The 13,174-nt window shown below is 52.1% G+C and overlaps 4 protein-coding genes across 4 annotated transcripts; 3 read left to right on the plus strand and 1 right to left on the minus strand.

Annotated features, from left to right (window-relative positions):
• Positions 1–646: 646 nt before the first annotated feature.
• GCG54_00014763 (NADP-dependent alcohol dehydrogenase 6) lies at positions 647–1,841 on the plus strand (the record flags this gene model as incomplete). Its single annotated transcript, XM_045414584.1, has 3 exons — positions 647–853; positions 879–1,053; positions 1,111–1,841. 3 exons carry the CDS (start codon positions 647–649, stop codon positions 1,839–1,841), a joined length of 1,113 nt encoding a protein of 370 aa, XP_045260706.1.
• Positions 1,842–2,508: 667 nt separating this feature from the next.
• GCG54_00014764 (uncharacterized protein) lies at positions 2,509–3,774 on the plus strand (the record flags this gene model as incomplete). The annotated part of the gene is made up of 1 exon (XM_045414585.1): positions 2,509–3,774. One exon carries the CDS (start codon positions 2,509–2,511, stop codon positions 3,772–3,774), a length of 1,266 nt encoding a protein of 421 aa, XP_045260707.1.
• Positions 3,775–5,400: 1,626 nt separating this feature from the next.
• GCG54_00014765 (Riboflavin transporter MCH5) lies at positions 5,401–8,211 on the minus strand (the record flags this gene model as incomplete). The annotated part of the gene is made up of 4 exons (XM_045414586.1): positions 5,401–5,991; positions 6,883–7,751; positions 7,827–7,919; positions 7,974–8,211. 4 exons carry the CDS (start codon positions 8,209–8,211, stop codon positions 5,401–5,403), a joined length of 1,791 nt encoding a protein of 596 aa, XP_045260708.1.
• A 2,852-nt stretch (positions 8,212–11,063) lies between these two features.
• Positions 11,064–13,151, plus strand: GCG54_00014766 (uncharacterized protein; the record flags this gene model as incomplete). Its single annotated transcript, XM_045414587.1, has 1 exon — positions 11,064–13,151. The coding sequence occupies one exon, from the start codon at positions 11,064–11,066 to the stop codon at positions 13,149–13,151; it is 2,088 nt and encodes a 695-aa protein (XP_045260709.1).
• Between the last annotated feature and the right edge of the window lie 23 nt (positions 13,152–13,174).

Raw genomic sequence — 13,174 nt, forward strand, 5'->3', positions numbered from 1 at the left:
GAGTGAACTCCTCTGTGCAAGTATGCATTGGTAAGCGGAATGCCGTGGAATCGGGACATTCACTCTGGATCGACTTCCCTGAGGCTTAAGTCTCGGCGTATTTCTGCTGTGACACCGTCAAACCCAACATGATGAAAAAAGGTTGGCGTCATGAGGCTTCGAGACACGTCCCGTTCGGGAAGGAGATTGGCACCCCAGGGGGAAGCTAGCTCGTTATCAGCGGTCTGGAAGCCAAGCCTTTCGGAACTAAGGCGTGGGCTGCACCGGAGCTGCGTTGGCGCGACCTTCTCGGCATGGACCGAGACGCCGCTTTGGTGGGGCCGCCCTCGAGACACTGAGAGACTCATAGACGTCATTCATCGGATGGCACTTTTCGATGGGTGTTCTCCGATGGGTAATTTGCGGCAGGCAGAGGGCCGAGGTTTGCGCTGGTGGCCACTTGCTGGCCTGACCTGAGCAGCCTGCAGTAAGATCAGCTCAGAGGCGGGCAGGTCTGAGGAAATTCGAGCGTCATCGCGAAACCCGGTCGCGTATAAGTAGAAGAAGCGTGCACTTTGAAGCATGGTAGACAAAAAGAACATCGGCAAATATTCTCGCAAATATTCTCGCAAATATTCTAGATACCACCAACACCAATTCAATCAAAATGAGCTACCCCGAAAAGTTCCAGGGCTTCTGCACCCAGGGTCCGAAGACATGGAACAAGTTCAACAAGCAGACCCTCACACCGAAACCATTTGAAGATCACGACATTGACGTGCAGATCGAGTGCTGTGGTGTCTGCGGATCTGATGTGCACACTATCACTGGCGGCTGGGGCGAGTACGAGGGTCCCCTGTGTGTCGGCCACGAGGTAAGTCTATCCTAGAACATCTAAGACGGGTGTGCAAGATCTAAAAGCCATCAAGGTTGTCGGCAAGGCGATCGCCGTTGGAAAGAGTGTCAAGGACATCAAGGTTGGAGACAGAGTTGGCGTGGGAGCCCAGGTGTGGGCATGCCTAAAGTGCGAGCAGTGCAAGCACCAGAACGAGAACTACTGCCCTCACCTCGTCGGTACGTTGACATGGATGCCTCGGCCGCTTCCGAAATGGAGACTAACCAAAGACCCAGACACATACAACGCAAAGTATGAGGATGGCAGCCAGGCGCATGGTGGCTTCGCAAGTCACATCCGCGCTCATGAGTACTTCACGTTCAAGATTCCCGAGAAGCTCAAGTCCGAAGATGCGGCCCCGCTCATGTGCGCCGGCTTGACGACCTACTCCCCGCTTGTTCGGGGCGGCGTGGGGAAGGGCTCCGTGGTTGCAATCGTCGGCATCGGCGGCCTCGGTCACCTCGGAGTGCAGTGGGCTAAGGCTCTCGGCGCCGAAGTCTACGCCCTTACGCACTCGCCCGACAAGGCCGAAGACTGCAAGAAGCTGGGCGCGAAGGAGGTCATCAACACGACAGAAAAGGACTGGGCGAAGCCCTGGGCATTCAAGTTCGACTTCATGTTGAACTGCTCCGACATGACCAACGAATTTGACCTGCAGACCTACCTGTCGACGCTCAGTGTCGGTGGTCACTTTCACATGGTGGGACTTCCAGATAAGCCGCTTCCACAGTTCCCTGCCGGTCTTTTCGCCAGCAACTCGGCCAAGATGTCTGGAAGTCACATTGGAAACCACCAGGAGATGGATGCATTGTTGGAGCTTGCCGCTGAGAAGGGCATCAAGCCATGGGTTGAGACTATTGACATCTCCGAGGCAGGATGCAAGGAGGCAGTTGAGAGGGTTAAAGAGAACAAGGTCCACTACCGATTCACCTTGGTTGGGCACCAGAAGGCGTTCGGTACCGCTTAAAAACTCCTTAATTAAATCAACTCAATAGCAACTCAGTACTTAATTCATTCGTACTTGAGTTTTCCGTGCATTCCTCATGACCAAGTACTTTGTGGAGCATAGTGTTAAATTTTGTTAACCACCTGCTGAATTTCGCGTCGGCCAGCGTGACTCCCGAACCCCGCAATGCCCGGCCCATCCGGACATCCAAGTATGACTGTGTGTGCACTTTCATCACCGAAAAGTCGTAGAAGACAATCAGCTACACGCTCAGTCAGTTCTTCAGAAGCGAAGTCAGCTTACGAAGGATTTTTCCGTTGAGAAAGATTCATGCTGCATCCACTATGATCCCTGTAGGGATGACTCTTTGCTGATGACTGACAGTGGCCGAGCGGAATTAAATCAATTGCGGGCGCCAACCGGCTAGCCCGTTCGGCACGATGGGACCACTAACAAGCTTAATCCAAGCCCTGATGCGGTTTAGGTCTTACTTCATGCTCGATGTAAGATGCCCTTTTGATGCCGCCCCATCTGCTCGGTCTGCTGCTGAGCCTTGGCAACTCTCGGCAGCTCAAAAATTAAACTTCGGCTTAAAACCACAACCCCTCTCACTGTGTTCCGTTTGATCGTTAACCAACCACCAGCGAAGTAACATTTACACAACTGCACTCATCACACAGCCAGCAATATGGCGGCCGAAATTCTCGTCATTTCCAAGAAGGATCTCACCAAACATGAGACAATCTCCGTCAACCTGTCTGTTCCCCCCTTAGCCCCCTCGTCCATCCGGGCGCGCTCAACTCTCATTGCTATCACATCCAACAACCTCTCATATGCCAAGCTCGGAGATATGCTCCACTGGTGGTCCACCTGGCCCGTTCCTCTCGACGGCCCCGCCCCGTACAACAACCGGGATGAGTGGGGTATCGTCCCTGCGTGGGGTTTCGCCAGGGTTCTCGAGTCGAACATCGAGGCCATCCCCTCCGGTAGTCTTGTCTACGGCTACTGGCCTACCTCATCTCACGAAGTCGATCTCAACCTCGTACCACACGAGCCCAAGGGCCACTTCCGCGAGGTGAGCGACCACAGGAAGGAGCTCGGAAGTATCTATAACCGGTACAACCTCTTCGACGAATCCTCTAAATCAGAGGATTTCAGAGCCATTTTCGCAAATGCGTATCCCATCTGGAACGCGGGCTACGTACTCAACCGCTTCAGCTTCCCGACGGAGTTTAAAGGAGTTCACCCAACTGGCCAGTATGGTGGCGAGTGGACCGACAAGGACGGGGATCTGAGCTCTGCTGTCGTTGTCAACCTCTCCGCATCAAGCCGGACGGGGCGGAGCATCACCTGGAACTTTGCTCGGAACCGCAAACCGGCTAATAATGGGCCTCTTGCGTGGCTGAACGTCACTTCTTCACCTCAGTATTTGAGTCCTTCTCCCGAAGCTGCCTTTGAGATCAAGAATGTGAAGTACGACGAACTCGCTGTTAAAGAGACAGTTGACTGGATTGCCAGCGTCCAGCCGAAGCGTATTGTGGTGTTTGACAATGGAGGCCCGGTGGAAGTCACGGAGCAGCTCCGCGAAGCTCTGGTCGCCAAGCTACCAGAAGGTACAAGCTTTACTCTGGTCTTGATTGGCGGCGAGCCAAAGATGCAATCTCCAGAGGAGTTCCAGGCACTTATGGGCTTGCGAGGGAAGTGGGGTGTCCCTGTTCAGCTGAACACGACTTGGGTTATTGACGATGGTGTTGAGGCGGAGGGCGCGGAGAGCTTCTTTAGAAACAATGAAGCTGCATTCGAGAAAGCGGTCGGGGAGAAGTACCTAGGAAATATGGAACTGGTTTGGGGCACTGGAGTTGGTGGTTCCTCGGGAGTTGAGAAGGCTTGGGAGAATATCATTCAGGGAACGCTGACGCCCAACAAAGCCTGGGTTTACCGCCTTGGCAACTAAGATGCAATCGGATCTGCGGAAAACTCCATTATTTGTGGTCATTGCGTAGCAAGTGATAAGAAATAGAGGTTGAGAACTTGTCTCCGAGGTTCGGTCTCGGCATTGGAATTGAGAGCGCATGCAAGTCTCCGGCTGGATATGTCGATACCTAGGCCGCCAGACCCAATAGTAATCAATTATTATGCTGCATTAGCCTTTCTGTGACTCTTTACAGGCGGAATGTTTCTTTTGTGATTAGATTTTTCCTGAGCTGCACAGCCATAAGGCCATATATGCAAAGGCCCGAGTCAGGAATACGGGGTCAAGTTCTTGGAGTCGAGTTTCAGACGGCCGTTTCAGACGAACCTCAACTCCGGCCGCTCAGTACCGGCAGTCCGGTTCAGCTCGGTGATACCGGCATCAGTTAAGACTAACTGGTAGCCAATAGTCTGATTGAACTTGTGTCCAAAGTTCATGCTTAGGACTTTTCTTGACTTGCTGAAGTACCTGGTGTGCACATTCAGTGCCCACTTCGCCTGCCATTTGTGTTTGACAGGAACCTTACATCTTTACGGCGACTTTTTATCGTAGTTTTTGTCTGTCAAATCCTGGCTGCATTCCTATATTCTTTTGTAGATCATTCGAATTAGGAAGTTTCCTATCTTGGAAACACCAAGGTAGCTAAGTGAGGTGTTCTCGAAGAAGATCTGTCGATCAAAAGCTCAAGCACTCGGTCGAGTATAAAGAGGTAGACATCGCCGTCTGGACTGAGGATGTATACTAGCTTATCATCAAACAAGCAGGCAGCTTCATTTTGATTCAAATTCTTGAAGTCCGGTACTTCCACGTCTTTAAACAATATTGTTTGAGTTTGCCACCTGACCGTTTATCCACACCCAACAATATGAAGTTTACTGCAGTTATTGTCACTCTAATTGCTGTTGTTTCGGCTGCTGTCCCTCACCCAGTAAGGCCTCCAATTTTGCTTGCTGCTCATTCGTGGACACCGCCGTATACTGACTGATGTACTAGCGTGACACTGCGGGCATGGAACTGTTCCCTCGTCAGGCGAATTGCAGAAGAGCGGATGGTAATACCTATTCTCTGCATTCTCCAATCATTTTACAGTCAGCTGATTCATATCCCACAGAGTTTTGCAATGACAACGACCCTCTGCCCCATGATTGTTGTAAGGGACTTAAGTGCACCCTTGAGAACCCGGCTGGCATTGGCCCAACGAAGGTTTGCCGATAAATGCTCTTGGTAGCTGAGATGGGCAAATGGTGTAGTCAATGTTCGTCAAGACCAAGTACACAGAACAAATGGATTGTATATACTGAATTTACAAAAGCCCGTAACACAAGATCCGAGTCGCACCGTGACAAGACGTTAACCAGAAGTGACTTCGGACGCTTTCTATTGTTTACTTTGTTGAGCAAGGTAAAAGAGTCCCTATATCATAACTGACACATCCGTGTCACAGCGGAAGGAGGTCATAACGCCCTTAAAGTTGGTTTTTCTCTCATCAGAGGCTTATTAAAGTGATTTGACAACGCATGCTTCTCATTTCCTGTCAAATATCACATACCAATTTCGCTAAAATACAGTGCCTTTACGCCCATGCTACAAACCACCCTCAAATCTCTTTCAAAATGTTATAGCATCCTCAGAAATAGGTACCAAATTCCCTTTGCCCTTGAACTTTTCCACAATGTCCGCCTGCTCGGACAGCATGAGCCTGTCGCTCTGATGCCCAAACCTCGCAAGCACCCTCCAACGCGCCAAATCGCCGGGGTTGCGCTTGTCACCGTGCGCCGCCTTGGGATTTTCCCAGTGGCCCCGCGAAAACGAAATGAGCGTCGAGATTTTCTGATTCGGAATGTCGTATACCAGCGAGCAGACTGTACCCGTCTCTTCGAGCCAGTTCACCTGCCATAGCTCGCCGGGGCGAATACACTGATACGTGGCGGCCTGATAGTTTATGCGACCCGCCATCGGTCCGCCATGGATGGCGTAGACTACGCGGTCCTCGGAGAAGAACCACATCTCATAGCGCCACTTTTCCGGGTTTCCATTCTCGTCCTCAGCGTCATAGTCGTAGATAAGGTGCACGTCGCGGATATCCTTGTCAAAGGTCGAGTCCAGAGGCGTGTTGGTTTGGAAGCGGGGCAGCGGTTTCGCTGGTGCTCTGTTGGAGAGGAACATGACTCGTGCGCTTCTGGAAGACTGGTAGATGTTCTGGAATGCGTTGATGACGACAAGTTTGTGAGCTAGCTCAGGTAGGGATAGGCAGTTTATAGAGCTTTTTGAATTCGAATCCTGAAGAATCTGAGGGTAGCAGTTCGTCGGACAAGTGAATAGACGCCGTTTTATCACACGGATGTCCGTGGAGAAGGGTGCTCGGGTGGTGTGCCGGAAGTGGTCTGTCGGAGCGGGTCTGTGTGGTGACATGCTCGATTGTCTAAAGACTATTACATCATAGGCCGAACCTTCCGGCGATACCGCGCCATGTGGACAAGAAAAACTGTAAAGCCTTTGGTATTTCGCGTACGGAATGGGCAATTTGTCAACGATGAATCAGGAAGCTGCTGTTGACGTATTAGCTTGGCTAGGAACCGGAAGCAAACGTGGTAGCTTTGAGTGGGTGCACATGACGAAGGATGCTTCCTAGACTGCATCCAAGCCCTCGAAGGCGGACTTGGCAGCATACTCTAGTAAATCAGAAACTTTCATTGCTTTGCGATGAGAGACGTTGAGAGACGTGGTGGTAGCAATAGTTGAAGGTGATTGGCCAAGTCGACTCACCTGCATGCTGCTGCCCGCATAGCGACTTTAGATCCTCTCCTTGAGTCTTGGCTCATCTGTGCTCTGGCCGAGAGATGTCTGTACACATACCTTTGTGCTCAAAGTGGCCAGGTTCGAAGTAAAATCAGAGTGGCATCTGGCCCGAGACTTCGTATTTTCAGAGAACTTGGTGGCTAGATCCTCCCATGGCTTATCTGCCCACCAACCTCGATTTTACCTGCACGCCACCTACACCGACGCAAGCCATCTTACGAACCCCAGAGACCCCGTCAGAGCCGAACCCGATCAACATGCCTTCACCAGCGACAACCCGCCTAATCGTACACGACCAAAGATGTAAGCAGCCAAGGATATTACATAGGCTAACGCAGCGAATATTATCAGCCCCTGATAGCCGCCGCCCTCGACTCCTAAAATCGCGCCGGCGATTGGAATCCCGATGAGAGTCCCAAAGCTGCAAAGGGTGTATGCGGTACCGTTGCGTTTCCCATAGTCTTCCGTCCGGCATACTAGGCCGATGGCGACCGGAGCAAGGCTCACAGACGCTCCTGACCAAAATCCATAGATGATGGCGAACGCTGTTGTCATAGCCCGACTCCCGTTTGCGGTAAGCCAAAGGCCAAATATCGAAGCCATACAGCAGAATGTAATGGTACACATTGTGTTCATGACACCGAATCGATCAGCGACGTAATTGGGTAAGAATCTACCCGGAACGGCGCCAACGTTGAGAAGGGGGTTAAGCATGTACGCGTCGAGGTATCCGAACCCAGAGTGAATACCATAGGAGCAGATGTATGTGATAGGAATGAAGACGGCAAACTCAACGAGAACTAGTCCGAGGGCCACTGCGGCGTAGTCAATGTCCTTAAGGGCTTTGAGGTCGATGGAAGACCCTCTTGACTTCTCAGGTTTCAGCCGTTTAGTCAGTAGACAGCATGCCACTACCCCGTGAATGGCGCATATGAGAGCTATCACTCGGATAGACCAGCCGAAGCCGATGCGGGGAGCCAAGTAGAGGATAACGAGGGGCATCCAGACGCCGCCCACCCCTCCCGCAGTGCAAGCCAGGCCAGTGGCCAGTCCTCTCTTCTTGTGAAACCAATGGCCGATCGCTGATACGGCTGGATTGTACAGCAACGACGACGAAATCCCGCCAAGGACACTGAACGAGAGAAAGAATTGATAAAACTCTGGGCAACAATTAAAGTCATTATCAAGACTTTCTGGTGCTAGGTAGGCTGAGACATGAAACTTATGAAGCTTACCGGACGAAAGGCTCATGAAAACGAGAGCAAGTACGATGCCGACAGCTCCAGGGACGATCAATGTGCGCATGTCATGGGCATCAAACACAGGGCCTGGGGCTGTTAAACTCAAAACGATACGCATAGGCTTGCTCCGGGCTGCCTTACCTATTTGAGCGCCACAAAAGAACAGGAAGAAGGCATAGCCGCTGAAAATCCACCCGGTAGAAGACTCCGGCATCCCTTGTAGTTCGTGTTCTCCGAGCCAAGCCTGGAGGACTGCGAGCGAGTTCAAAAGACCCATGGAGGGTACCATGGCACACCAGGCACCAAATACGACCAGCCAAGCTCTCAATCCCCCATCTGGATAATCCGTGATGGATTCAGTACCTTCAGCGTGGGTCATTATGCCTGAGAACTATGTCAGCCGTGCTTACGACCATGAATAGTTGCTCACTACGTACCGTCTGAGCCCGAGCTGTGCGGTCGTTCTGCTGGCTGCGGTATATCTTCTTTCATGTTAGGGCCCGTTTCTTGATCGCACGGCGAAAGTGGGTGTTATCCGAGTTTGCCGCGGGAAACTACTCATCCATGTGGGTAATTGTCGCCGGTCATGGGGCTGTGAACCAAATATTCCTAGATTTCTGGCAAATGTTTCTGGATACACGCGACTTTTAATTATTGACACTCGCTTTCGTAGCTCCGCGGAAGTATGGGTGAAATTAACACCGCGGAAGCCATTCTTTCTGGATTTGGCGACCGCAGGGCGTCATCGGCACCTTGGTGGAGCTTGATTTCCTTGGGGCAACTTTTCCCGTAGACGGGCCGGTCCGGCCGTTGAGCATAATGTATTACACTTGAGATGTTCCCCTGGAATCTGGCAATGGGGGGCACAAATCCCGAAGTCCATCCACATTCGACGTGCTGGGACGCCAATCAAAATTTACGACCTGCCTCATGAGAGGCGAGGGTTACGCTATCTGGAACGTAGCTTGAGAGAGGCGGAAGGGCCGCCGTGGTCTGGCGGCATTGGCGGGGAAGCTTCCGCCCTTTTGTGGTTTACAAAAGCTTTCGTCGTTATCTTGTGCGGCATTGATAGAACCAGGCGTATATGTTAGGAGAGTAATCTGATCTGGCAGGACAAGGAGAGCCAGTCAGTGCAGAGGATATGGGCAGCGATGAATGAAGATTTGGTACATAACATGTTGACGAATAAATGTTGATCATTGCTGGGGCTCATAGGATGTTCCTTTTGTTCTGGTTTTATGTTGCATTAATAGACGAGCATTCAGGGGGTTCTTTGGGACGTTGCTTGGCAGATAGGGTTGGTAATTCTATCCAAAGAGTCCTTGGCCAAGATGTAGATCATGTAGCAACGCGATCCATCGATCAAATGAAACGTTGTTGTCAAGGATACTTGTCCGGGCCTCGGGGCTCATTTTCCCAGTTCCTTAGTAATTGGATACACTTTACCTAGACGGCTACTCACTCGACGTTGTATCTACAACAACACGCATTGGTAACAACCCCAAATATCAAAATCGGGATAGTCTAGATTTGCGCTCGACTGTTACCAGAACAACACCGGACTCGGACGCCGAGGATAATGTATGAGATTTCAGCACTCCGTCGCGTGACTTTCACAAGAAACTATCACATGTGCTTTGGTTGAGCGTCTCAAAACAAATCGCAGTTTTGGTTCACTCTCTGTTGAATCAAGACCTAATCCGTGATACAGGAAGCATCTATCCCCACAAACAGACATTGAATCGAAGACATCAGCGCCACATCGGAAGAGATGCTTGGGACCGGCCCGAGTCTTGTGAGCACATGAAAAGGCGGGTTTGTTGAGCCTCTTGGCAAGGACGAGAGAAATTATCCTGAATCGTCAACATTGAGCAAAACGTCTCGCTGATCACTGGATATCGGCGCCGGTGTGAAGTTGGAATGTCGCAGGCTCACGCGAAATGAGCAGAGGTCGGAAGAATATGTCCCGTTTTGTTGATAATCGCCATAGTGAGCCACAGATTGGGAAATGGGGTGTCTTGAACGTTCGCGCAAGGCGGCGCATGTGTTTCATGCGGGGTGGCCGAGCTGAGTGCGGCGACTCCATTTTGCTGGTATGTCGGAATGCAGTTGTCCGTGAAGATCATTCTTCGGATCCGAGAGGCAAACCGAGGCTGAACTCCTCTATTGATCCGAACGTCTCAATGGTTGCTTTCCTCAACGTCAACCGACCATCTCAATCCCGGTGTTGGCCGGAAGAAAATATAATTGATAACCAACGTGTAGCTATGGAATCATGTCTGCTAGATCAGTATTCTCTGGAAAGGTAATGACATCTCGGGGTTCTTCGTTGCTTGATATGGCCATAGGACCCCTCCGAATGCCAAGTGCCGCGTGTGAGACAGCTCCCCTCGTTTGGTCTGCGTCAGATGATTGAGATCTTGTCCTGAAAGAGCATGTCGAAAAGTCACTATGGCATTCTGGGTTCGCCATAGTGTGAACGAGCCTATTAGAGCGTTGGGCAAGGGAGACCGTCCGTGGGATGTCTCACATCTGTGGTTATGTGGCTGGCGTGTCCCGCAACCATCCACCTGGATACAACTGGATACAGACACAACTTTCACGACCTAGCAGGTACAACCCTTGCTATTGGTTATATCTCCTTGAACCTCTGCATGGCTCGTGCCGTTCCTCACGACGTCTTTCCGAGAATGGTTTTCTGAGATGGGATTCTCCCTCTCTTGTGTCATGAGATATTCACTTGAGCAACTGTTGGAATCACTCTATTTAGCCAATGCTCGCAGGCAGGATGGTACCGTTAACGGAAACGATGAATCTTCAGGATACGCCGATCGTTGAGATCAACGGTAGCTAGAGAGTATCTTGTCTAAGACCCTAGGGAGAGAGCTGGGTTTTTGTCTCTCTCCTATCTCGTTTTGGTGGAGACGAGCGCGCTTGTGGCAGCCGACAACACCGTTTTGGGAAATCAGCTCCTGGACAGCTGGATACCTGGGGAAACCATCCATGGCTGCCATTGTGCTGTTGAACCTTTGGATGGCGTCTCCTCTCATCCTGGAATTCCTCCCACGAAAGGTTCTTCACACAGCATTCACGACTATATATCTGGATCGTCATTCTCCTGTTTTGTGTCTTCTCTTTCCCGCTTCATCCGATCCTTGCCCACCCATGACCGAGATATCCAGCACTTCATTGAATCGTAACCTTGCTTACGAGCTTCCTTACTTCAACGAAATGGCTACCCTCGACACCCACACCAATGGGATTTTCATGCCCAAGGACTTCGTCGGAATGGATAGCATCCTCGATGAGGACCTGTCTACTTCCCCGGATGCCACATCTCACATCTTCGAGATGTCCCGCACCAGACGTCTGCCTCGTCCCAACGGCGTTCTCTCTCGCGACGCCAGCCCTACCGGCTCCACACGCTCTTTCGCTAACGGCCACAGCCATAGCTCCCGTCGCATCCTGAGCCGCACCCGGACTTCATCATGGGGCAGCTACCAGAAGCAGTACAGCTCCGAAGTGGCCAAGGAGCTGACCGCTCAAGCCGAGGGCGAGTTCTTTGCCCTCACAGAGCTGATGGCCAACATGTCTCGCCGCAGCACCTCCTTGAGGGAGGTCTGGAGCAAGATTATCGCTGAGCGCGAGTCCTGTTATGCCGAGATGGACAGGATGCACCAGCGCATTGAGGAGTTCGCCGAGATCATCGAGATCAAGGAAAGAGAGCACTCCCACAACCACCATGAGCACGAAGAGCGCCAGAAGCAGATTCTCAAGTTCAACATTGACCTCAAGGCCGCTGTCAACAGCACTGCCGAGTTCAAGACGAAGCTTGCTGAGCGCGACGCCGAGTGCCGCCACCTCCTTCACGAGATCACGCAGGTGAAGGACACTCTCAGCCACGTCAGGCGCGAGCATGAGGAGACGAAGAAGACTGTCGAGACCACGAGACACACTCTCATCTCGACCGAGAGTTCTCGCGCTGAGCTCGAAGACAGGTGTGGCAAGCTTCGCGGCGACCGTGATGCTCTCGACCTGAAGTACACCGAGCTGCTCTCTCGTTATGAGGAGCTGACAACCAAGTACGACACTCATCACAAGGAGCTTGTTCACTCCAAGCAGCTCAACTCGGTTCTCAAGAAGGAGAAACATGACTGGCTCCACCGCGAGAGCGAACTGGAGGAGAGGCTTCGCAAGCATGAGCACAGACACGAAGAGATCAGACGCAAGAACAAGGAACTTGAGGATCGCCTCGAGAAGAAGCAGCTCGAGATCAAGGAGTTCCAAGAGGCCATCACCAGGGCCGAGCAGCGCGTCACCAAGGTCAGACACGAGAAGACTGAGCTAGAGCAGCACATTGAGAAGCTCAAGCGCGACATCACCAAGGAGCACAGCTGCTGGGAAGAGGCCGAGGACCGCAGCAGCAAGTGGAAGCTCAAGTGGGAGCACTCTGAGCGTGAGATCGTGTCTCTGCGCGAGGACGTCTCTCGCGTTGAGATTATCCAGACCGAGCTGCGTGAGACAATTACCAAGAAGATCGAGGAGATCCGCGTTCTTCAACTTGAGAAGAAGCGTGTCGAGGAGGAGAGTGGTCGCCACTCCGGCCGCGCCGATGATATCCACCGCCAGCTGGTCATCATCCAGGAGACTCTCAGCCACACCGAGTCTACGCTCTCTAAGACTCAGGAAGAGATCCACTCCAAGACCGAGCGCATCGAGCGTCTGCAGCTTGAGTTCAACACCGCCAAGACCAAGATCAAGGACTACGAGATTGAGATCAAGACGCACAAGTCTCTCGCCGCTACTCTCCAAGTCGAGGTTGAGAGTCTCACGACCGAGTGCGGCTCTCTTAAGCAGAAGTGCCGCGACTGGGAGGGCAGATACGAGGACGTCTGCGAGAGCGTCACCGAGTACGAGGATGGCGGCTCCGGCTACGAATTCGAGATCAGTAGCATGCGCACCATGCTTCGTGAGTCGAGAGAGCAGAAGGAGAAGGCGATCAGCGCTCGCAACAACGCCGACCGCGAGCGTGATGAGGCTATCGCTAGATACGAGGAGAAGTGCCGCGAGATGGAGAGGCTCGAGGAGAGGATGAGAACGCAGTTGCACGAGCAGGAGAGACGCCGTTCCAGCAGCGGCCGGACCGTTGTCAGACACTTTTCCAAGAGTGGAAACGGCATAACTAGCAGCAGCGAGGCTGGCCATGGCCATAGCCACAGCCACAGCCATGGTCACAGCCATAGCCATACCCACGGCCACAACCACTCCCACGGTCACACCCACAGTCACGGCCACATCCACGACCACGAAAGTGTTTAGTCTGGAAACCACAACTTAACAAG

The sequence above is a fragment of the Colletotrichum gloeosporioides genome (assembly GCF_011800055.1).
Source record: "Colletotrichum gloeosporioides strain Lc1 chromosome Unknown consensus_66, whole genome shotgun sequence".
NCBI classification, from domain to species: domain Eukaryota; kingdom Fungi; phylum Ascomycota; class Sordariomycetes; order Glomerellales; family Glomerellaceae; genus Colletotrichum; species Colletotrichum gloeosporioides.